The sequence below is a fragment of the Sapajus apella genome, unplaced genomic scaffold, assembly GCF_009761245.1.
Source record: "Sapajus apella isolate SASKATOON/1434 unplaced genomic scaffold, GSC_monkey_1.0 scaffold48, whole genome shotgun sequence".
In the NCBI taxonomy this organism is placed as follows: Eukaryota; Metazoa; Chordata; class Mammalia; order Primates; family Cebidae; genus Sapajus; species Sapajus apella.
In genome coordinates this window covers 9,452,495-9,475,771 of record NW_022436988.1, presented here as the reverse complement: position 1 = coordinate 9,475,771, position 23,277 = coordinate 9,452,495, and the positions used below count along the sequence as shown (strand labels likewise).

At 50.9% G+C, this 23,277-nt stretch overlaps 1 protein-coding gene across 2 annotated transcripts in view; it reads right to left on the bottom strand.

Moving 5' to 3' along the window:
* The window catches only part of SDK2 (sidekick cell adhesion molecule 2), a 313,807-nt gene that overhangs the window by 53,092 nt on the left and 237,438 nt on the right, over positions 1-23,277 (bottom strand). For both annotated transcript variants that reach the window (XM_032241841.1, XM_032241842.1), the window contains exons 19-27: positions 11,747-11,942; positions 11,477-11,575; positions 10,841-11,032; positions 8,454-8,575; positions 7,335-7,444; positions 7,051-7,201; positions 3,607-3,844; positions 2,674-2,789; positions 1,815-2,004 (exon numbers count right to left, since the gene is read on the bottom strand). In XM_032241841.1, the coding sequence (XP_032097732.1) occupies positions 1,815-2,004; positions 2,674-2,789; positions 3,607-3,844; positions 7,051-7,201; positions 7,335-7,444; positions 8,454-8,575; positions 10,841-11,032; positions 11,477-11,575; positions 11,747-11,942 (1,414 nt within the window). The remainder of the gene's footprint in view (positions 1-1,814; positions 2,005-2,673; positions 2,790-3,606; positions 3,845-7,050; positions 7,202-7,334; positions 7,445-8,453; positions 8,576-10,840; positions 11,033-11,476; positions 11,576-11,746; positions 11,943-23,277) is intronic.

Here is a 23,277-nt window from a genome sequence, read left to right as displayed (position 1 = left end):
GGCAGAGGGTGGGGGAGGAGAGAACAGGGCAGAGGGTGGGGGAGGAGGGAAGAGGGCAGAGGGTGGGGGAGGAGAGAACAGGGCAGACAGAGGGTGGGGGAGGAGAGAACAGGGCAGAGGGTAGGGGAAGACAGATGGGGAGGGGGCACTTTTCAGTGTTGCCACATTCCAGCACAGAATGGCAAGATGTCTGAGATTTCCTTTTTTTTTTTTTGAGACAGAGTCTCACTTTCTTGTTCAGGCTGGAGTGCAGTGTGCAATCTTGGCTCACTGCGGCCTCCGCCTCCTGGGTTCAATCGATTCTCCTGCCTCAGCCTCCCAGTACCTGGAACTATAGGCATGTGCCACCACGCCTGGCTAATTTTTGTATTTTTAGTAGAGGCAGGGTTTCACCATGTTGGCCAGGCTGGTCTCAAACTCTTGACCTCAAGTGGTCTGCCTGCCTCAGCCTCCTAAAGTGCTAGGATTACAGATGTCAGCCATTGCACTGGGCCTGAGATTTCTAAACTTGAACCTGGCTGGCCTTCTAGGTCATTTTAAGGGTATATCTGTCAAGGCAGGAGAATAGAACATATTTAATTAAACAGTTCATTAGCTTGATTATTAATGTTGGCATATACAAACATATGGTATTTGGGCTTCCCTCTGCACTGTGGTCCAGCTCCTGCAAACGTCTGTGGTGGGCAGTAGGGGCGGCGTGTGTGGGGAGGTGGGCGGTACGCAAGGGATGCATTGGTCAGCTTCTGACGGGGAGTTTTGCTACAGGGGTGAATGCCTGCAGCCCGCTGGTGACATTCTTTTGCAAACAGGATCAGCATGTTCGTATGTCCAGGAAATATACTTTCACTTTCACATACCTTTTCACATACCTTTAGTAAAAAATAAAATAAAACTGGCCGGGTGCGGTGGCTCACACACCTGTAATTCCAGCATGTTGGGAGTTTGAGGCGGTGGATCACCTGAGATCAGGAGTTCGAGACCAGCCTGGCCAATATGGTGAAGTCCCATCTCTATTAAAAATACAATAGGCCAGGTGTGGTGGCTTATGCCTGTAATCCTAGCACTTTGGGAGGCTGAGGCAGGCAGATCATAGGTCAGGAGATCGAGACTATCCTGGCTAACACGGTGAAACCCCATCTCTACTAAAAATACAAAAAAGTAGCCGGGCATGGTGGCATGTGCCTATAGTCCCAGCTACTTGGGAAGTTGAGGCAGGACAATTGCTTGAACCTGGGAGGTGGAGGTTGCAGTGAGCTGAGATCTTGCATTGTAGCCTTGGTGACAGAGTGAGACTCTGTCTCAAAAAACAAACAAAACAAACAAACAAAAACAACTAGCTGGGCATGGTGGCGAGCGCCTGTAATCCCAGCAGCTTGGGAGGCTGAGGCAGGAGAGTTGCTTGAACCCTGGAGGCGGAGGTTGTAGTGGGCCAAGATCATACCACTGCACTCCAGCATGGGTGACAGAGAAACAGTCTGCCTCAAAAGAAAAAAAAAAAAAAAAAGAAAGAAAGAAAACAGAAAAGTAAATTAAAACTGGTGAAAGTCCCTATTCCATACACTTGTCTTGCAGAGAGACCAAGAGACTGAATCAGATGTCAAACTGCTTCCGCGTTGTCCTCAGGGATACATGGGCTGCAATTAGCATCCGCTGCAGTGGGGCTGGTAGCTCTGAGTGGCCTGTCCCTAAAGGAGACATCTGAGGCCATGGCTCCCCAGGGGGCAGAGCTTGATCCCAGAAGGGCAAGTCCCGATGGGCAGGAAGAAGGGCAGCCCCTCCCAGCCTTCCCCAGGCTTGCTGGAGTTTGGACTCACCATCATCCAGTGTCCGCTCCAGGATGGGAGGGTGGCTGGGGCGGCCGTCTCCGATGCGGGTGAAGGCCAGAACCTGGACCTCGTAGAGCACGTATTTGCCTAGGCCGGTGAGCTGGGCACTGCGAGACGAGTTGCCTTCCACCAGCCAGAATCGGGGCTGGGCATCTGAGTCCTTCTCCTTATACATCACCTGTCATGGCCAGCACAGGTGAGGGCCTCGGGCCTGGGTCTCACCCATCAGCACTTTTCCTGAGCCTCGTTCCCGGGGTTGGTGGGGGTGGGGTTGGGTAGACTTGGGCTTCTCAGAGTGACTTGGCCCCAAGGGTCGGGGGTAATTGCAAAGCTAGTGTACCCGGAGAGCTGGGGACACAAAGACGGACTCAGTCACAGAGCGAGAAGTTTCCTGAGAGGGCATGGAGGTGGGAAGACAGTCCCAGGCAGGGTGTGTGCCTTCTGCAAGGTCACACAGCTAGCAGTGGCAGAGCTGAGACTTCAACTCATGTCTCCCGACTTCTAGCCCAGGGCTGGACCATGTGGCTAGGCACAGCTTTTAAAAGGGATTCTAGAAGATAATGAAGGTCAAAACTGGGCCCATGAGAGCTCAATGAGGCTGGGGGCATCTGGCATGGCCTCCTGGAAGAGGTGCAGTGGCTCTAGGACCTGGGTGCTCTCTGGGTGCCTCCCCACCCGAGGGATGACTCCTGGTTGCCATGGTGACCATTGGCGAGGACACCAGGTAGGTTCCCTGTATCCACTCTAGGAGGCAGAGACCCAAAGGGTGATAAGGACAAGGCCCCTTGGATGGAGGGGCTGGAGGGGCCAGTGTAGGGACCCCACCTCCTGGGATTCCAGAACTCACTTTGTAGCCCAGCACGAGTCCGTTGCGATCGGCCTCAGGGACGTCGCTCCAGCGCACCAGCATGCTGCTGGAGGTGGTGGCCAGTGCAGACACATTTGTGGGGCCGGAAGAGGGGACTGCGGGGGGAAGGGAGTGGAGAGAAAGCACTCAGGACCCAATATTGACCGTGTAAGGGACATGGACCAGGACGGGGGGCCGAGGGAGGGGCCAGCTTGATGTGGCCTCTCTATGGAAGAAACATGGCACACATGGCCCCCAAACTGCAAACCATCCCACCAAGGTGGCCTTTGGTTTTGGAATGCTGCAGTTGCTGCTTCCGATTTCAGATGAGCCTGCCCGCAGGATTCTCTGCTCAGGTTAGGATTAGATGAGCTTGCATTTCCTGCTGGCACAGCAGAGAGGGCTGGGGGAGGGACTAGGGCGACCCAGGAAAGCTGCTCGTGGGTGCAGGGAAAAAGCCACAGAGCAGTGAACTACGTGTGGATGGATAAGGGTTGCCTGAATGTTGGGCTCATATTCTGTGGTACCCTGAGCAGGCCCGTAGGAGCTTCTGGTAGTGATTCTGGAATGTTCTGAGAGCTAACCCTTTTCCCGATCCCTCCACTGGGATCTTTCAGGCACCACTGGGTGTCAGGGTTAAAGCTGTGAGCAGGGAAGTGGGCAGCATGAATGGTGGAGACTACCCAGCCATCCTGCAGAGGCGGGGTCACTCTGACCCGCCTTGGGAGTATGGGAAGAGCAGGCACAGTGCAGGGAAGTGGCAGGTGCTGGGAGATGCAGCAACATCACTGTGACATCGAGCACACGCAGAGGAAATAAGCTCAGGCTGTTTTTGAGCAACAGCTTCAGCCTGGCAAGCCCTTGGATAGCCCGCAGGGCACAGAGACCAAGGAGGGGGCAGGCTACAGGGTGGCTGGGTACCAGGGCCGGTACCTGACTCCCGGGTCCTGCCCACCACCGTCTGGCTCCAGGGCCCGCTCCCAATGGCGTTGAAGGCCTGGACCTGGACACGGTACTCTGTCCACTCCTCCAGGTCCTCGATGGTGTACTCCCGCTCCACACGATCCTGCACCACGTGGCTCAGTGTCTTGCCGTGCCCGTCTGACCGGCTGTACTTGATCTTGTAGCCCACGGACTCCGGGTTCCCATTGTATTCCATCTCCGGGAGAGGCTGCAGCGGGGCAGGGGTGGCAAAGCTGCTGTGAGCCAGGCCCCCCTGTCCAGGGAAGAACTGCCCTGGTACCCCCTCCTCCAGGGAGCCTTCAGGGCTGTCTATCCCGTGGTCACCCGGTCAGTGTCCACATGAGGCTCTCTCACCCGAGTGTGGCTTAGGTTGTGTGATTGTGTTTCTGATGGGCTCTTATCTTCCTGCAGGGAGGATGGAGAAGCAGCATCCTTTCTCTACTATGTATGTGACAAATCTATTACCCTGCCAAGGGAGTCAGGAGACCCATGGAGGACGTCTGTCCGACATGCTGATAGCACCGCCACCTCTGGCTCTGCTGTCTCTGCCGCTTACCTCCGTCACTCCTGCTGCCAGCACACACTTAATTGCCTGCCACACCTGGTCTCAGCTCTTGCTTGCCTTTGGAGGAGCGAGTGTGGGCAGAGAGCAGGATGCACGGGGCACCTGCCAGTCAGGAAGTCCTTCTGTCCAGCAAACCTCAGTCTCTCCTGCTGCATTTTCAGCCTCCCTTCTTTTATTTTTGTTTTGAGACAGAGTCTGCTCTGTCTCCCAGGCTGGTGTGCAGTGGTGTCATCTTAGATCACTGCAACCTCCGCCTCCCAGGTTCAAGTGATTTTCCTGCCTCAGCCTCCTGAGTAGCTGGGATTACAGGTGCACATCACCACGCCCAGCTAATTTTTGTATTTTTAGTAGAGACATGGTTTCACCATGTTGGTAAGGATGGTCTTGATCTCTTGACCTCGTGATCCAACTGTCTCGGCCTCCCAAAGTGCTGGGATTACAGGTGTGAGCCACCACGCTCAGCCTATTTACTGACTCTGTCTCCCAGGCTGGAGTGCCATGGTGCCATCTGAGCTCACCGCAACCTCCTGGGCTCAAGCGATCCCCTTGTCTCAGCCTCCTGAGTAGCTGAGACTATAGGCATGCGCCACCATGCCTGCTAAGTTTTGGAGATACGAGGTTTCACCGTGTTGCCTAGGTTGGTCTTAATCTCCTGAATTCAAGCCATCTGCTCGCCTCAGCCTCCCAAACTGCTAGGATTACAAGCCACCGTACCTAACCAGCCTTTTCCTCTTGTTTGAGTCTCAAAGAAAGGAAAAGTCAGATTTCTTTGCTGGACCTTCGGACTAGGCTGGTGGGGCTGTGGTCTCTGGCTCAAGGTTGGGTGGGTGAAATGGACAGTGCTGGTGAGAGTGGGGGTGTGAGCACGGGGAGGGGAGCCCAGGGCCTGGTCTCCACTCCTCTGAAGGGCACAGAGCTGAAGTGGGGGCGTCTCCATCCCTCACCTGCCCTGATTCTGCTTCTCCAGGGGCTCTGGAGGACCTGCAGTCCACAGGCTCACACAGGCTGACCCGCTTTATTCCGCTCCTCACCTTCGGCCCTGACCTCCCCTGCTCACCCCACACATCCTCCCTCCTGCAGACATTTAGTGAAGCCGACCAGAGACCATTAAGATAGCAATCAATGGGCTTGAGAGCTGGAGATGGGGCTCAAGTGCATGTTCCCTTACCTGCTAAGGAAAGGTAATGGACCACGCACCATTAAGCGTGGGCTGAGAGGTGTTCGGGGCCCTCCACTGCGTGGCAACTTCCTTTCTATTCCCCCATGCAGCCCCTGCCCTCAGCCTCAGACTCTAACCTTTTAGTAGCTGCAAACCTTAAAGCAAGACTCAGGAAGGAAGCAGGGAACCAGCCTGGGTGGGGATGCCCAGGAGCGAAGGGGCAGGAGGCCACACTGTGCATGGGGCACTGAGCTGGGCCGAGGCAGCTCTGCAGCTCTGCTCAGGTGCCAGCCACCCCGGGAAGGGAACTGCAATTAGTAACTCATATTTATCGAGGACGGATGGTGCCAAGTGCTGTCACCGCCATTAGCATCAAGCTGTCTGCACGAGGGAACAGCAGTAATGACTTCATGGTGAGGTGTGTTTGCACGTTGTGTTTTGCGCAAGGAGTAGGATCTTACATGGAAAGAAAGGGGTTCCATAGGGTCAAGAGGGCTGTTGCTACCCTAGTGTTCCTGGCTTCTCTGTGGAGCTATGGTATGCGGTCATTTATTTGTCCAAGAATTTCTTGTTTGCTCCAAGCGCCTCCTGGGATGGCTGCTCTGTGGGACCCGTGCTGGGAAAGGATGTTGCAGAGGGCCTGGGGGAGAAATGGCCTCTGCTGTTCTCTGGCGGATGAGACAGCAGTGTGCCCAATGGTTAGGGCTGTGGACTTGCCGGTACAGACTCCCTGCGTCGGGACCTCAGCCCTGCGGTTCACGAAAGCATGTGGGAGGATGTGCAAGGCCTTGGGCAAATTATCTGACCTCCCTTCTGCCCCAGTTTCCTCATCTGCAAAATGGGGACCAGGGGCCGGAAGCGGTGGCTCACGTCTATAATCCCAGCACTTTGGGAGGCCGAGGCAGGTGGATCACCTGAGGTCAGGAGTTCGAGACCAGCCTGGCCAACATGGTGAAACTCCGTTTCTAATAAAGATATAAAAAATTAGCTGGGCGTGATGGTGCACCTCTAGTAACTCCAGCTACTCAGGAGGCTGAGGCAGGAGAATTCTTGAACCCAGGCAGCGGAGGTTGTGGTGAGCTGAGATCACACCATTGCACTCCAGCTTGGGCAACAAGAACAAAACTCCATGTCAAAAAACAAACAAACAAAAAAAACAGGACCAGGATCACTGTGCTGTCACAGGCTTGTTGTCAGGACAGCACCTGGGAGGAGGGGAAGCCTTGGTGTGTTAGAATTACCACCTCATGCAGGATGGCCCAGGGTCATGACCCTCAACCCACCGCCCTAATCTGGGGCACACTCTCTGAATGCCACAGTGGCACCTGAATCCCAAACCTACCAACTGGGAGCTGTGTGGCCAGGGGCAAGTTCTTAACCTCCCTGAGCCTCAGTTTTCTTAGCTGTAAATTGGGATAATCATGTGTCCTTTGTAAGATTCCTGGGAGAATCAAATGGGATAAAAAATGTAAAATGCTTGGCACTTGGCAATGCTCAGTATACAGTATTTTTTGGCTTCTTCCTCTCATGGGGGGCGTTTGTTCATTTGGCTAAGATGTTGATGATCAGGCAACTAACCAGGTAAGTAAAGAAAAGAGAAAGGAGCTGTAGGAACTCTGAGGATCACCTTCTGGGAGGCACTGACTGGAGCTCATGGAGAGGTCCCACCCTGCCCTCGAAGGAGCCTCACCATCCAGCGCAGCCACAGGCTGGTCTCACTGGCTGTGCGCAGAGACACATTGGCTGGGGCCATATCAGGGGGTGCCTGCAGAGTCTGGATCTTTCTAGAAGGCTGACTGGGGGGGCTGGTGCCCACAATGTTCACCTGGCGCATACGGAAGCTGGGGTGGGAGAGAGATGAGGAAGATGGTAAGGGCAGGACCCCAGCTCCCAACCCTGTCCCAGTCTGGGCTGCGGCCCCCTCCCACCCCCAGCCGTGGGGCCGCTGTCCCCTCCCTGGCCCAGTCTTGTTACCTGTAGTAGGTGAAGGGGTTGAGGTCAGGCACCTCCATGGATCGGGCATCAGGCTCGTTGGAGAGCTGGTGGATCAGCAGCCACTCCTCTCCCTCCCCGACCACACCTACCTGGAAAAGGGCAGGACCTTAGGCCCACAGAGCGCTCTGAGCCTAGCTCCTAGGAGGTATAACCCCTGCCAGGGAAGGACTTGGTTCAGATCCCAGGGCTCATGGAGGGCACCAAATGGGGCTACCATCTTTGCAGGCCCCTACACGCGGCTGCAAGTGTGACTCAGCCTTCCTGCCCTAGCGTCTCTCAGGATGCTTGTGATCGACATATTCCCAGGCCCGTGGGAATCCGTGGGACACTGCCCAGGAATCTGTGCTTTTAACAATCAGCCCAGGTTTCTCCTAAATACCCGGGGTACTTCCAGAGACCCAGGCTGCCCCTCAAACCAGCTACATCAGAATCAGAGTTTCTTGGGTGGGATGTAGGTGTTGTACTTCTGAATGCTCCCCTGATGATTCCAGGGTGCAGCCAAGGCTGATTATATATATACACACATAATTTTATTTATTTATTTATGAGACTAAGTCTTGCTCTGCTGCCCAGGCTGGAGTGTAGTGGCATGATCTCGGCTCACCGCAACCTCTGCCTCCCAGGTTCAAGTGATTCTCCTGCCTCACCCTCTTGAGTAGCTGGGATTACAGGCAAGCACCACCACACCTGGCTAATTTTTCTATTATTAGTAGAAACGGGGTTTCACCATGTTGGTCAGGCTGGTCTCAAACTCCTGACCTTGTGATCTGTCCGCCTTGGCCTCCCAAAGTGCTGGGATTACAGGCATGAGCCACCGCACCTGGCCCTTGGTGTTTTTATATTCCAGAAACTAGGTGTTTTTCTAGGTCCCCCAGACCCAGGAGGGGACTGTAGTGTGTGTGTGTTTTCCATGTACACAGGTGGGGAGGGCAGTGGATTGGAGACAATACTGGGAAGTGTGAGCATTTGGGGATATAATGGGCCATTGATCCATGTACGTGAAAATTCACACAGACTGGAATACACATAAGATGCTGCACTCAAGAGCACGGGGTGCTCTGGCCGGGGGCTGCTGCCCAGGCCCCAGTGCCGCCCTACCTGGGCTTCCACCAGCCAGCGGGAAATGGAGGTTTTCCCATCGTAGCCTGGCCTGAACTGCAAGGTCACGGATCGGGGACCGATGTTGGAGATGCCCAGGTTGGTGGGGGGCCCTGGCAGTTCTGGAAAAGGAGAACAGGGTGAGGAAGAAGATCCAGTGAGAATGGCCCTCCATGTTGAACGGGACTTTGGGGCACGGAGGGGGCTGTGTGTCACACTTTTCCTGGAAATGTCTGAGGAGAAGCACAGCCACGGCCTCACTCCACCCGCAGTCTTTGTTCCTGTGTCTTACGGAGGACCGTGTTCCTGCCAGGAGGTGTTGATATTTACTCGGTGTGGCTGGCAAAATATTAAAGATATATTGGGAAAAGTCATAGATTAGTCTCAAACCTTTTGGGAGGTGGAAGGGTTTTACTGGGGCAAGCTGAATGCAGCCGGCGGTCCATTTGGGAAGATAGGGGAGAGGCTTTTCCTGTTTAAGTCTGTTTACCCCACATCCCTTTGTCTCTACTCCATTTACTCATGTAAACTTTGTGCTGGATGGTCCTCTCAGGGGGAGATCAAAGGGGAATTACCTGTTAATAGTGTTTACCCTGGGCCTGGAACCTAAAGCTTTTATCATTGTATAACCAGTCTCTTAACCATGTTAATTATCCACAGTATGCTACCTCAGAACCTCTTAGGAATAAAAGCAGACAGAGGGTCTGGGTCAATTGGCTGCATTTTGCCCTCTGCAAGCAGCCAGCAGGCATCCCTAGCCCGCTTGTATCACTGTGGTGGTGAGCAACGTCTCAGGTGGTGACCCCAATGTGACCAAGGTCACAAGGAGGCTGAGACAGATTTGGGGGCCAAGGGGGATCTCTCAGGGCCGAGAGGAGGCTCTTGGGGCCAGGAAACAGGGGTCAGGATGGCTCCTTCTTCCTGGCAGTTCTGGATGTGAGTGAGGTGCTCAGAACGAAGCTGAAAGCTGCATTAAAACCAAGCTGGGCTGAGAAAGAAACCAAACGGGACCAATCCTCCCCTCCATCCGCACAGACCCCTGCACACCTCCTATACCTAATGACAGCTCAGGAAGGCGGGAAGATTGGGTAGGGACAGGAGGAAGCTTATTTTCTGGCCAGGAACCCTGAGGCTCTAAGAGCTCAGGAAGAACAGAAAGAGCAGATATTCTGGAGTCAGAATGAGTTTAAATCTAACTCCACTACTCATATATAAGCTGTGTGTCTTTGTACAAGTTATCCACCTCTCTGTGCTTCCATGTTCTCCTTGGTAATGAAGATTATAATAACACCTCCCTCAGGGTTGCTGTGTGTATAAAATGAGTTGATGTGTACAAAACTCCTAGCTCCATCCCCTGTGAGCACTACATACATATTTGCCAGCATAGCTGTCTGTAATCATCACTGGGGGTTGGCCAAGGCTCAGGTGGCCCAGCCATCTAAGCAGCAGGTGGAGGGATGTTGGCAGGTCACACAAGCACTGCCTGACTGATCTGGATGGGACCACATGGCTATCTGGTCCAACTTTCCATATATACAGATGGGGAAACTGAGGCACAGAGGGGACACATAACTTGCTCAAGGTTGCAGAGCTTGGCAGAAGCAGAGCTGAGAGTGGACCTTGGCTTGCTCTCTGCACCAGGCTTAGGAGTATTCCCACTGTGCTCTGCCACCTCCCAACCAGCCCTTCCACATGCTGGAATCCAAGGTGGACTCTGGGTGACAGTGGGAATTCTTCCCCTGAATCACAGATACCATTGCCTGGTGTGGAATCTGGTGAGAAATGGGTGACAGAAGAGACTGGTGGGGAAATGAAACAAGGTAGGGGGCCTCTGCTTTTCTGAGAGCTGTGGGAGGAAGCAGCAGGGGCCCAGGGGAACCCCAGTCCAGAGGCCTGGGATCCCCAGAATCTGGCCTGCTCTCAGAGGATCCAGACCCACACAGCACAAGGAAAGGGGAGAGCCTGTGGAAAGAATGCTGGTATTCCTGAAAGACAAGGGCCCCTTTTTTTTTTTTTTTTTTTTTTTTTTTTTAAAGACAGAATCTGGTTTTGTCAGCCAGGCTGGAGTGCAGTGGTGTGATCTCGGCTCACTGCAACCTCCACCTCCCGGGTTCAAGTGATCCTCCAGCCTCAGCCTCCCAAGTAGCTGGGATTACAAGCATGCACCACCATACTCAGCTAATTTTTGTATTTTCAGTAGAGACGGGGTTTCACCATGTTGGCCAGGCTGGTCTGGAACTCCTGACCTCAAGTGATCTGCCTGCCTTGGCTTCCCAAGGTGCTGGGATTGCAGGCGTGAGCCACCACGCCTGGCTGACAAGGGACCTCTTGAATAGGATGCTGCTCAGGAAAACTCCACGAGTCCTGCCCCAAGAGTGGGCACTTACCTGGGGGCACCCCAGAGGAGATGGTGGAGGCTGACACCTGGCCCTGCCCCTTCGAGGTCATGGCGGCCACCTCGATGGTGTAGGTGGTGAGTGCGGTGAGGCCCGTGACGCGGTACTCCAGGGTCACGTTGGGCAGGTAGTGGGTCACACGGGTGTTGGTTCGGTTATACTCCTCCCAGGAGATCCGGTACCCTGGGGAGAGCCCCCGTGTTGGCATGAGCTTGGCTGTGGCCACGAGCTGGCCTGACCCTCAACTCCACTTCTCACTTCTCTACTAGGCTGGCAGTTAGATCCACACTGGGAGCAATGGGGCCACGGGAGGTGGGAGCTGCTGGGGTCCTGCCCTGGGTCTCAGGTGTAGCCTCAGTGGGATGCCACCACTTCAGGGAATTGCAGGGGACACACAGGGAGTCATCACGGCAGTCACTGAGATCTGTGGCTTAAGGCGTGGGGCTGGAGACTCTGGGATGTGTAATGAAGTGGAGGTACCGAGGGCCTCCTGTGAGCAGTCTCTAGGAAACAGTGGGTTGGCTTCAAGGGTTTGGGTGAAAAGTAGCAGGACGGCAGGGGACGGACCAGCTCTGGCCTCTCCCGGCCCAGTCCTGCCCTCCGATTCAGAAACGCTGTGATGCCTACCTGTGAGGATGCCGTTTTTCTCTCCCGGCTCTTGCCAGCTGACCTTCAGCGACGTGTCCAGGATATCACTGAAGCTCAGGTGTCCCACAGGGCCAGGCACTGCACCCCAAAAGGACCCCCACCCCACAAGGCCAGTTAGAGCCAGAGAGAGGCCACCATCTGTGAGACAGGCTGTGGTGATCTGGGAGACAAGACTGGGCTGCCCTTCTTTCTGGGGTGCCCAGCCTGGCCTTGGGTGGGGCAGAGGGTGCAGGGCTGGGGGGTGCCTACCATCCTCATGGGTGCGCACCAGCTGCGGGGTGCTGCGCGGCCCATCTCCGGGGGTGGTGAAACACAGCACCGAGGTGAAGTACTCAGTGAACTTCTTCAAGCCAGACACGAAGCCCACGTGGATGCTGTCTTGAAAGTTAGGCCGGGCGGTCACCATGGTAACCTCCTCTTCCTGCTCCGGCTCCCAGGCGATCAGCTGCGGAGAGGCCAGCAAGTCAGACAGGGCTTCAGGAAAGCTCCAAAGGAGGCCGAGCTCTCTCCCACAGGCTGCTCAGAGGGAAGGGACAGGCAGGGCAGGGAACCGCGCGACATCAGGGTTCACTTTGGGGCACTTCTCCACTTCTTGAGCCACTGACTTCATGCAAAGCACCATGCTGGGTGCTTCCCAGGAGCCGCCTGTCACTTGATTCTCACAGAGACCCAGGAGGCAGGCATTTCACCAGGAACAGCTGCATAATTTGTAGGATCAGTGCAAAATGAAAATGTTGCCCCTTGTTCAAAAATGACTAAGAATTTTAAGATGACAGCAGCAAAGCATTTAACTAACTGTGGGGTCCTTCTAAACGTGGGCCCTGTGCGACTGCACAGGTGGCATACTCATGAAGCTGGCCCTGTATTCGTTTGAGATGGGGTCTCACTATGCTGTCCAGGCTGGAGTACAGAGATATGAGCACAGCTCACTGCAGCCTCGACCTCCCGGTCTCAAGCAATCCGTTCACCTCAGCCTCCCAAAGTGCTGGGATTACAGGTGTAAGCCACTGTGCCCAGCCCAGCCCTGTATTTTATTTTATTATTTTTTTCTGAGACAGAGTCTCACTTGTTGCCCAGGCTGGAATACAGTGGGACTAGGCTCACTGCAACCTCTGTTCAAGCGATTGTCTGTCTCAGCCTCTGGAGTAGATGGGATTACAGACGTGCATCACCACGCCAGGCTAATTTTTGTATTTTTAGTAGAGGTGGGGTTTCACCATGTTGGCAAGCCTGGTCTCAAGTGATCTGCCAGCCTCGGCCTCCCAAAGTGCTGGGAGTACAGGTGTGAGCCACTGTGCCCAGCCCAACCCTGTATTTTACAGATGATGAAACAACGGCTCACACAGGTAGGGGGAAGCTGGTTCTGGGATTCCAAGCCCTGAGCTCCTACATCTTGCCCCATGTGAGCTGGGGCAGCTTCCTTATTGGAGTTCTCCAAGGGTTGCTTCCTACAGAGCTGGGAAGTTCAGTTTGTGGGTAATTATTGTCCTCTTACACTCCAAGTTGGGATTTCCATCTTAAATATCAAGTAGCCCGGGGCGGGGGGGGGCATCGGCAAGAAAGTCCTATCTGAAAATCCCTCAAGTTCTCGCTAATCCCCACTCTGCAGATTGCACCCGGCCCCCGCCCCTCCCGCCTGCTCTCACCTCACGCTTCTGTTTCTGGGCCCTTCATCTGTCTCCAATAATGACAGCTGGTTTCAGAGATTTCCTCATTTATTTGAAGTTGATTAAATAGCAATTAATGGGGAAAGGCAACACTTGATGAGTTTTAATAAGCACGGGTATTTATAGATATAAAACAATGCCACGCCAATGTCTCCCGATTAACTCACGCCTATAACAATGCTTAATCTTCTCCTTTTCATGGCCGTGTATTTATAAAGGATGTTTTGAAATTTAATTGGTATTGTGAAAAGATAGCCTATAGCAAGTTAATTAGACACTAATTAGACCCTCAAAATACTAAACAGAAATACTAAGTGGCATTTAATAAGTATGTTAAATATCCTCCGTATTTCGATTATCTTGTTTCATAGCAATTATGTTGCCGAACTTCTTTGGAGTAGATTAAGAAACAAGTTTAATGTTTTAATTTAATTTAATTAATGTAAATTCAAATTAATTATGCTGTTAGAATTAATTGTGTGGTGTGTTCCCCAGCAAGTATAAGATCTGGGTAAATATTTTACGTATTGGGCTTAGGCCAATTATAATCCCTACCATTTAAAAAAACATAAAGGAAAAAGGGTGCCTTTACAGGTGCCTTAAAACAGTATCACCGGGCCTTACCCACAAAAATGACCCAGAGGATGTGCACAAATGCACAGGGTAATGGAAGCGCGGTTTGTGGAGTCACGCTGTTGACTTCAGCATCCTATAGCTTGACGCCTGAATCCAAGATGGCAGCAGGGCCACGGCTTCCTGTGGCTGTTTCAAAATATTTACCCTGGGATGTGAGCCACTTTTACTTCTCCTGCTGCATGTGAAGCGGAGGCCGCTTAGGGATAGGAGGCCTCCCTGCCTCAGGTCCAGCGAGAGAGTAAAAGTGCTTTTGCATTCTTCATTGCCCTAACGGGGTTGGGCTCTGCACAGTTGTGGGATGTAACTTTAGTGCTCAGCTCAACACACAAAAGGGCTTCCACCTGCTGCACTCTTCCCATGCGCCTGGCCTTATTTAATCCTCACAGTGAGGAGTAGATGGAAATCACTGTCCTATGCTCTTGCAGAAAAGAACACTGAGGTTCAGGAAGGTGAAGGAGCTTGCACATGGACCTACTGGGAGCTGGCTCAATCTGTGGACCATGAGTCCTTTCATGATGATCTCTGATTCTCAAAGGTATATACAGCTGCTGAGGTGAGTGCTTCTCTATGACGTCTCTGGGCCTTCTCCTTGTGAGTCAGCTTCAGTGTTGATTTACCCCACTAGGTCCTTAGTCTCAGATTCTAAGAAGACGGGGCTCCCCTGAGCAGGCTCGGGTGTGTTCTGGGGAGTGAGCATTGGACCTGGGTTCCTGGGACATGCAATTCCCCCTTAGAGCGCAGACGCCCAGGGAGTCAAGCCCTGTAACTGAACAGCAGTGCTGCTAACAGAGGGTGTTGGGGGAGAGCACAGTCTTGCAGCTGGCACACTTGAACCTGAACCCAGCTCTGTCACTTACTGTGTGACTCAGGGAAAGTCACTTGAGCACTCTGAGCTTCAGGCTATTGTAGGGGATAGAAACAGCTGGCTTGCTGGGTTGCAGGGAGGAGCAGGTGAAATGTCTCCTGTCCCTGGTGGAGGCAGTACTCTATAGGGCTGAGAGTATAGGATGGTGTATATGGCATCTAGCTACTAAAGTTAAAAAATAAAAGTCAGGCTGGGTGTGGTGGCTCATGCCTGTAATCCCAGCACTTTGGGAGGCCAAGGTGGGCAGATCACCTGAGGTCAGGAGTTCGAGACCAGCCTGGTCAACATGGTGAAACCCCATCTCTACTCATAATACAAAAATTAGCTGGGTGTGGTGACACGTGCCTGTAATCCCAGCTACTTGGGAGGCTGAGGCAGGAGAAGTGCTTGAACCCAGGAGGTGGAGGCTGCAGTGAGGCAAGATGGCGTCACTGCATTCTAGCCTGGGTGACAGAGTGAGACTCTGTCTCAAAAAAATAAAGTCAGAGAAATGCTCTCTGTCTCTGTCCCTCTATCTCTTTCCACATACACAGATTCCCAGAAAACAACTTGAAAGGAAATGTGAGAAACCAACAACAGTGGTCGCTTACAGTGAGGAGTTTTTGGGTTGGGCAGAGTAGATCTAGGCAGGTGGGAGACCGTGGTGGGATGGGGCTTTCTGCTATATGTTTACCATTTTTGACTTTTGTGTTTGGTTTTTTGAATCATATATTTTCTGTTTAAAAATTAAAAGATTGAAAAAATAAGTTGAATGAGGGGTATTTGGCAATAGTAGCAAAATTACTCACACATTTTCCCTTTGACTCAACAATCTCATTTCCAGGAATCTAGTCCAAAGTTATATTGTGAAAATAAAAAAAAGAGGCTGTGTGCGGTGGCTCACCCCTGTAATCCCAGCACTGTGGGGGGCCGAGGTGGGTGGATCACCTGAGGTCAGGAGTTTGAGACCAGCCTGGCCAACATGGTGAAACCCCGTCTCTACCAAAAATACAAAAGGTTAGCCAGGCGTGGTGGTGTGTGCCTGTAATCCAAGCTATTGGGAGGCTGAGGCAGGAGAATCACTTGAACCTGGGAGGCATAGGTTGCAGTGAGCCAAGATCATGCCATGGCGCTCCCCTGGGTGACAAGAGCGAAACTCCATCTCAAAAAAAAAAAAAAAAAAAAGATATATTCACAAAGCCATTCACCACAGAAAGGGTAGTTATAGTAAAAGACTAGAAACTACCAAAATGTTATTACTCGGGGGCTGCTGGATTAAACTATGGGAGATCCATATGATAGCAGAGGATACAGGTGTCAAAAGGAACAAGGGATGTCTCTCTGTACTTCTATGGGGTGACCTCCAAAATTATTCTAAATAATAATAATAATAATATAGGGGCTGGGCTTGGTGGTTCACACCTGCAATCCCAGCACTTTGGGAGGCCAAGGCGGGCAGATAATGAGGTCAGGAGTTCAAGACCAGCTTGGTTAACATGGTGAGACCCTGTCTCTACTAAAAACACAAAAATTAGCCGGGTGTGGTGGCAGGCGCCTGTAATCCCAGCTACTCCAGAGACTGAGGCAAGAGAATCACTTGAAATGGGAAGGCGGAGGTTGCACAGCTGAGATCGTGCCACTGCACTCCAGCCTGGGCAAAAGAGTGAAACTCTGTCTCAAAAAAAAAAAAAAAAAAAAAAAACCAAAAAAAACAACAAGCACAAATATATATGTATGTGTCAAGATAGAGAATGTGGAAGGTACAATGCCACTTATCTGAGAAGGAGGGCACACACACTTATGTATGCACGTACAGCAAATCTTTGGTATTCATGTAGAATTGGCTCCAGGACCCCTGCAGATACCAAAACCCACAGCTGCTCAAGTCCCTGATATGAAATGATGTAGTGTTTGCAGGTAACCTACATGCCTCCTCCCAGGTACTTTAAGTCACCTTTAGATTATTATAATACCTAACACAATGCAACTGCTATACTGTATTGTGTGGGGGAATAATGACAAAAAAGTCTGTACGTGTTTACTACAGATGCAATTATTTTCTTAATATTTTTAGAGCCAATGTGAGATTGGCTGAATCCACAGATGCGGATTTCATGGCTAGGAAGGGCCTACTACACTTGTTTTGTTTGTTTATTTGTTTATTTATTTATTTATTTATTTATTTTTTTGAGACGGAGTCTCGCTCTTGTTACCCAGGCTGGAGTGCAATGGCGCAATCTCGGCTCACCGCAACCTCCGTCTCCTGGGTTCAGGCAATTCTCCTGCCTCAGCCTCCTGAGTAGCTGGGATTACAGGCATGTGCCACCATGCCCAGCTAATTTTTTGTATTTTTAGTAGAGACGGGGTTTCACCATGTTGACCAGGATGGTCTCGATCTCTTGACCTCGTGATCCACCCGCCTCGGCCTCCCAAAGTGCTGGGATTACAGGCTTGAGCCACCGCGCCCGGCCCTGTTTATTTGTTTTTTAGATAGAGTCTCACTCTGTTGCCCAGGCTGGAGTGCAGGGGCATGATCTCGGCTCACTGCAACCTCTGTCTTCCTGGTTCAAACGATTCTCCTACCTCAGCCTCCTGAGTAGCTGGGACCACAGGCACCTGCCATCATGCCCAGCTACTTTTTTTTTTTTTTTTTTTTGTATTTTTAGTGGAGATGGGATTTCACCATGTTGGCCATGCTGGTCTTGAACTCCTGATCTCAAATGATCTGCCTGCCTCGGCCTCCCAAAGTGCTGGAATTACAGGCATGAACCACCACGGCTGGCCTGTACTTGTTTATATTTAAAAAATGGAAGAAAAAAAACGAAACCAAACAGAAAGCAATCAGACCTATGGGGGAGCGAGGGGACAAGGATTGAAGCTGATTTCCTCTGTATTTGCTTTGTAGATTTGACATTATGTAAATATTCAAGGTAATTATAGAACAAAATTAAATTAAAAAAATCAATCCCTAAAAGTCAAAACTACAAGGAAGCAAATGAACCTAATAGAGTATTGAGCTGTGGCAAAATTACAGAGAGAAATGACTTCAAAAGACTCCGCGGTGCAATGCGAAGGCCATCCCTAGAGAGATATACCTTAGGAACAAAAAGAACAGCAATAACTGGAACCCATGTTCAGTCATCACAGTGTGGATGTTACTATTCTGAAACTGTTGTGTGTGTTTGTGGGGATAACGTAGGTGAGTAACTGGATTTTCAGGATCGACAAAAGAGATATAGACAAAAGACCAAGGAGGTCATTAAAGAGCCTGTCATGAAATGGAATTGAAAGTGTGAGTATCTACAGTATCATAAAACAGAAAGTATTTTTTAGCGAGCCATTAATGGGGCCTAGAAACAACAGCCGTTCCTGGAATAAACGCAGTGCGAGTGCTGAAATCGTGGGATCTAGCTGCCATCTCTCACTAAAGGCAACAAGAGCTCCTTGAAGAAATGGCTGATCCCTGGTGCTGTGAGGGGGTGTATATATAACAGTTTGGAACATCTTGTCATACCAAATTGACTACCGGGGCCATGTCAAGAGGGCTCACCGTCAAGTTGAAGGGGCCAATGATGGTCCATTTGTACCACTGAATCGGTACCCAGTACCATTCATTAAGCATAATAATGGTACTGGATTGAAACACGTCAGATTTGTTAAAAAAAAAAAAAAAAAAGAAAAATCCTTAGTTATCTAATAGTACTACCAAACCTAAAACGAAACAGAAATATATCCCCCTCCAACCCAAGCTCATCTGTTACCTTAGAAGGCAATAAGGAATCAATTCATTATTTATTGTTTCTGTTTCTTTTTTTTTTTTTTTTAAGAATAGAGATTGGGGGCAGTCTCCCTATACTGCCTAGGCTGGTCTTGAACTCCTGGCCTCAAGCAAGCCTCTTCCTCAGCCTCCCAAAGTGTTGGGATTACAGGGGTGATACACCACGCCCGGCCAGAACCAATTCATTATACAAAAAATTGGTAAGGGAAAATAATTGAACACTTACCCTGCTTTTCCTAGATAAACTGAAACATTGGGTTGCCAAAAAGTTGACAAAGGGAAAATTCTTGTTTTTTGAAAGCATTTCAGCTAATAAGTCAAGAAGAAATTATAATATTTGCCTATATCCATATTATAATCCTTACTGAAATGATAGCTTATAGATGACTGTTGGTGGCTGACCTCACAGTAAGAGAGACAGCCGGACTTTGTGCCTTCTGATAGAAATACGTAACACCGCCTAGGAAGTGAAATCTTTCTTTTTTTCTTAATTTTTGAGACAGAGTCTCATTCGGTTGTCCAGGCTAGAGTGCAATGGTGTGATCTCTGCTCACTATAACCTCTGTCTCCTGGGTTCAAGCGATTCTTCTGACTCAGCCTCCCAAGAAGCTGGGATTACAGGCATGCACCACCGCACCTGGCTAATTTTTGTGTTTTTAGTAGAAACGGGGTTTCGCCATGTTGGCCAGGCTGGTCTCAAACTCCTGACCTCAGATGATCCACCTGACCTTGATTTCCCAAAGTGTTGGGATTACAGGCCTGCGCCACTGCACCCTGAAGTAAAATATTTCAAACAACAAAAATCAAACCTGAATCAGATTAGCCTCTAACTTTAAGTTCCAATTTACTGTAACACTGGTGTTTGCAGGAATGCATTGAATGACCCCACAGGGCTGCAATCAGCAAAATCCAGACTTTGGGACTGGGGAATATTCTGCTGGACAAGTGACTAAGTTTCTTCACCATAAATTATAAAAAAGAGAGAGAGAGAGAAAGGGAGAGAAAATCAATAGATCAACTGAGACCTAAAAAAAAACGCCTCAACTGACTGCAATTGTATGAACTTCATTTAGATCCTGAAGCGAGTCAAACCACGAGTCACAGAAATTATGCGGCAATCAAGGGAATTTGAAGGCTGGCTGGATAGCTGATGATATTACAGGGCCTGCTGATATTTTTAGCCATCATAATGATAATGTGGTTACTGTGGTTTTGTTTTAAATAGAGACCTCATCTGTAATATTTCTTTCCAGAAACATTTATGGATGAACTGATACAATGCCTGGGATTTGCTTCAAAATGCTCCAGGGGAAAGGCAGAGGGTTGGGGCAGAGATGGAACAGACCTGGCTGGGAGCTGGGCATTGTTGAAGTTGGGGAGGGGTATACAGGTGTTCACTGCAGTCTTTCCTCTACTTGGGTGGATATTTGAAAATTTCCACAATGAAAGGGGTCAGCTGGGTGTGGTGGCTCACGTCTGTAATCCCAGCACTTTGGGTGAATCATTTGAGGTCAGGAGTTCGAGACCAGCCTGGTCAACATGGTAAAACCTGGTCTATACTAAAAATACAAAAATTATCCAGGTGTGGTGGTGCGTGCCTGTAGTCCCAGCTACTCGGGAGGCTGAGGTAGGAGAATCTCTTGAGCCAAGGAGGCAGAGGTTGTAGTGAGCCGAGATCGTACCACTGTACTCCAATCTGGGTGACAGAGCAAGACTCCATCTCAAAACAAGAAATAAACAAAAAAACGAAAAGGGAAAAATGTTCATTCTCACTGGACGGATACAAGAGACAAACACTGCTTTTATTCATTGGTATTGAAAATGTTATTTACAATTAAAAATAACATTCTCTCCCTCTCTCTCTCTCTCTCTCTGTCTGTCTTTTTTTAACACAGGGTCTCGCTCTGTGACTCAGGTTGGAGTGCCGTGGCGTGATCTCAGCTCACTGCAGCCTCGAATCCTGGGCTCAAACAATCCTCCCATCTTAGCCTCCTGAGTAGCTGTGACCACAGGCACATACCACCATGCCGACTAACCTTTTGTGTAAGGATGAGGTCTTGCCATGTTTCCCAGGCTGGTCTCAAACTCCTGGGCTCAAGGGATCTCCCTGCCTTGGCCTCCCAAAGTGTTGGGATTGCAGGCATAAGAAGGCACGGTGCCCAGCCTGACATTTTATTTTTAATGTCAGGAAATGTGAAGGCTCTGGTTTGAATCTAAGCTTTCCATTGACCTTGTCACTGTGTTTGACCTTGAACAAGTAACTTCCTTCTGGTGCCTCCGTTTCTTTTTCTGTAAAATGGTGTGATGATGGTAATATTCCTTTTATTTTTGAGACGGAGTCTAGCTCTGTCTTCCAGGCTGGAGCTCAGTGGCACGATCTCAAACCACTGCAACCTCTGCCTCCTGGGCTCAAGTGATTCTCCTGCCTCAGCTTCCTAGGTCTGTAGCTGGGATTAGAGACACGTGCTGTCACACCTGGCTAATATTTGTCTTTTTAGCAGAGACTAGGTTTCACCATATTGGTCCGGCTGGTTTCAAACTCCCAACCTCAAGTGACCCACCTGCCTCGGCCTCCCAAAGTGCTGTGATTCCAAGCGTGAGCTACTGCGCCTGGCTGATACTACTGCTACCTAGAGTCTCTGTGCTGCTTGTGTGAAAGATGAATGTGACTGAAGCATTCAGTGTACTGCCTGGCCAGGAAAAATGCCCCATAAGTGTGAGCTGTTCTCACTCTTCCACCAATTCCTGTGTGCAAAACTTCTGGGCAATTCCCTCCCACTGACCTTTATCAAGTAGCTACTGGGGGCTGGACACTGGCTGGACCTGGGGATTCAGTGGCCTCTGCTGCCTCCTCTTGCTCTGGGTCGCCATGGGTCACTGCCCTAATTGTCCTGGCCACGGGCTGGCCTTCCTGACCCTCGGGGGAGCTGTTTGCCTTAAAAGTTGGTAGCTCAGCCCTCCCATATGAAGAATAAAACTTGTGCTTAGAATTGGCAGCAAGAAGCTAATTGTTCCCAGCTCAGCTCCTCTGCTCTTCAGCAATGCTGGCCTCCTCTGCCTCCCTCCAGGGTCCCAATTAGGAGAGTTTTCTAGCCAGCAAGTGCGCCAAGCATTCAGCTACCTCTCCCTGCCCTGCAAAGCTCTGCTCGGCCTTGGGTTCACTGCCTTCCTGGGGGCGAGAGGGCCAAGGCCGGAGTGAAGCTGGGTCAGATGCAGTTCTGGACCATCCCTCTGTTTGCTTGCAACATTAGCAGAAACTCCTCATCATGATTTCATCCTGGTCCCCTCTGGGCCAGTCTCCCCCACCTTGGAGAAAGAAGCGCTAAGGCAGCGAATCCTAGAATTCATCTTAGTTGTGGCAAACACAGAGCAGAGTGGTTGCAGGAGGCTTCGGGATGTGTCAGTGGTCACCTTGAGGTCACAAGTTCCCTGGGCTGAAGCTCAGGGCCTGCAGTGCTCTCTGCTTCACTGCTGACCTCCCCTCAAATCTCTGCCTTCCTTCCCACATCTGGAGGGAGTGGGCGCCATCCTTCCACCTGCCTCACGTTGCTGGGGTCGGGTCCTACCCCTTTAAAACATAGCGTAGGCTGGGAGTGGTGGCTCATGCCTGTAATCCCAGCACTTTGGGAGGCCGAGGTGGGTGGATCACAAGGTCAGGAGTTCAAGACCAGCCTGGACAATATGGTGAAACCCCATCTCTACTAAAAATACAAAAGTTAGCCAGGCGTGGTGGTCGGTGCCTGTAGTCCCAGCTACTTGGGAGGTTGAGGCAGGAGAATCACTTGAACCCGGGAGGTAGAGGTTGCAGTGAACCCAGACCGTGCCATTGCACTTCCAGCCTGGGCGACAGAGTGAGACTCCATCTTAAAAAAAGAAAATAGTGTAGATCCCCCATGCTGTGTTCTGTCTTCGGCTCTCCGTGGGGAGGAGAGGCACCGGGCTCATGTGAAATGGGACCAGAGAGCTGGGCCTGCGGTCTGAGGTCTGTATTCCAAGATGGGGTGACTGAAAAGTCCTGACTTTCGGCACAGTGACAAGGAAAGCCAATGGACTGCTACTACTGTTACTACTGCTGTATTACTATTGTTATCTGTTACGGGCTGAATTGTGCCCGCAAAACCTGTATGTTTAAGTTCTAACCCGCAGCACCCCAGAATGTGATTGTATTTGGAGGCAGAATTGGGCCCTAATCCAATGTGACGGGGGTCCCTGTAAGAAGAAGACATTTAGGCCGGGCATGGTGGCTCATGCCTGTAATCCCAGCATTGTAGGAGGCCAAGGAGGGCAGATTACTTGAGGTTGGGAGTTTGAGACCAGCCTGACCAACACAGTGAAACCCTGTCTCTACTAAAAATACAGAAAAATTAGCCAGACTTGGTAGTACGTGTCTGTAATCCCAGCTACTCGGGAGGCTGAGGAAGGAGAACAGTTTGAACCTGGAGGTGGAGGTTGCAGTAAGCCGAGACTGTGCCACTGTACTTCAGACTGGGTGACGGAATGAGACTCCTTCTCAAAAAAAAAAAAAAAAAAAAAAAAAGGAAGAGTGCATTTGGACACAGACACGGAGGGAAGACGGGCGCCTACAAGCCGAGGAGAGAGGCCTCAGAGGAAATAACCCTGCCCGCACCGGAATCTTGTACCCCGCTGAACCGTACACAGATACATTTCTGTTGTTTAAGCCAGGGTTCCCCAACCCCCACTGACCACCAGGTACCAGTCTGTGGTCTGTTAGGAACCAGGCGGCACAGCACGAGGTGAGCAGCGGGCAAGAAAGTGATGCTTCATCTGTGCTTACAGCTGCCCCCATCGCTCACATCACCACCTGAGCTCCGTGCTGCCCCCAGTGCTCACATCA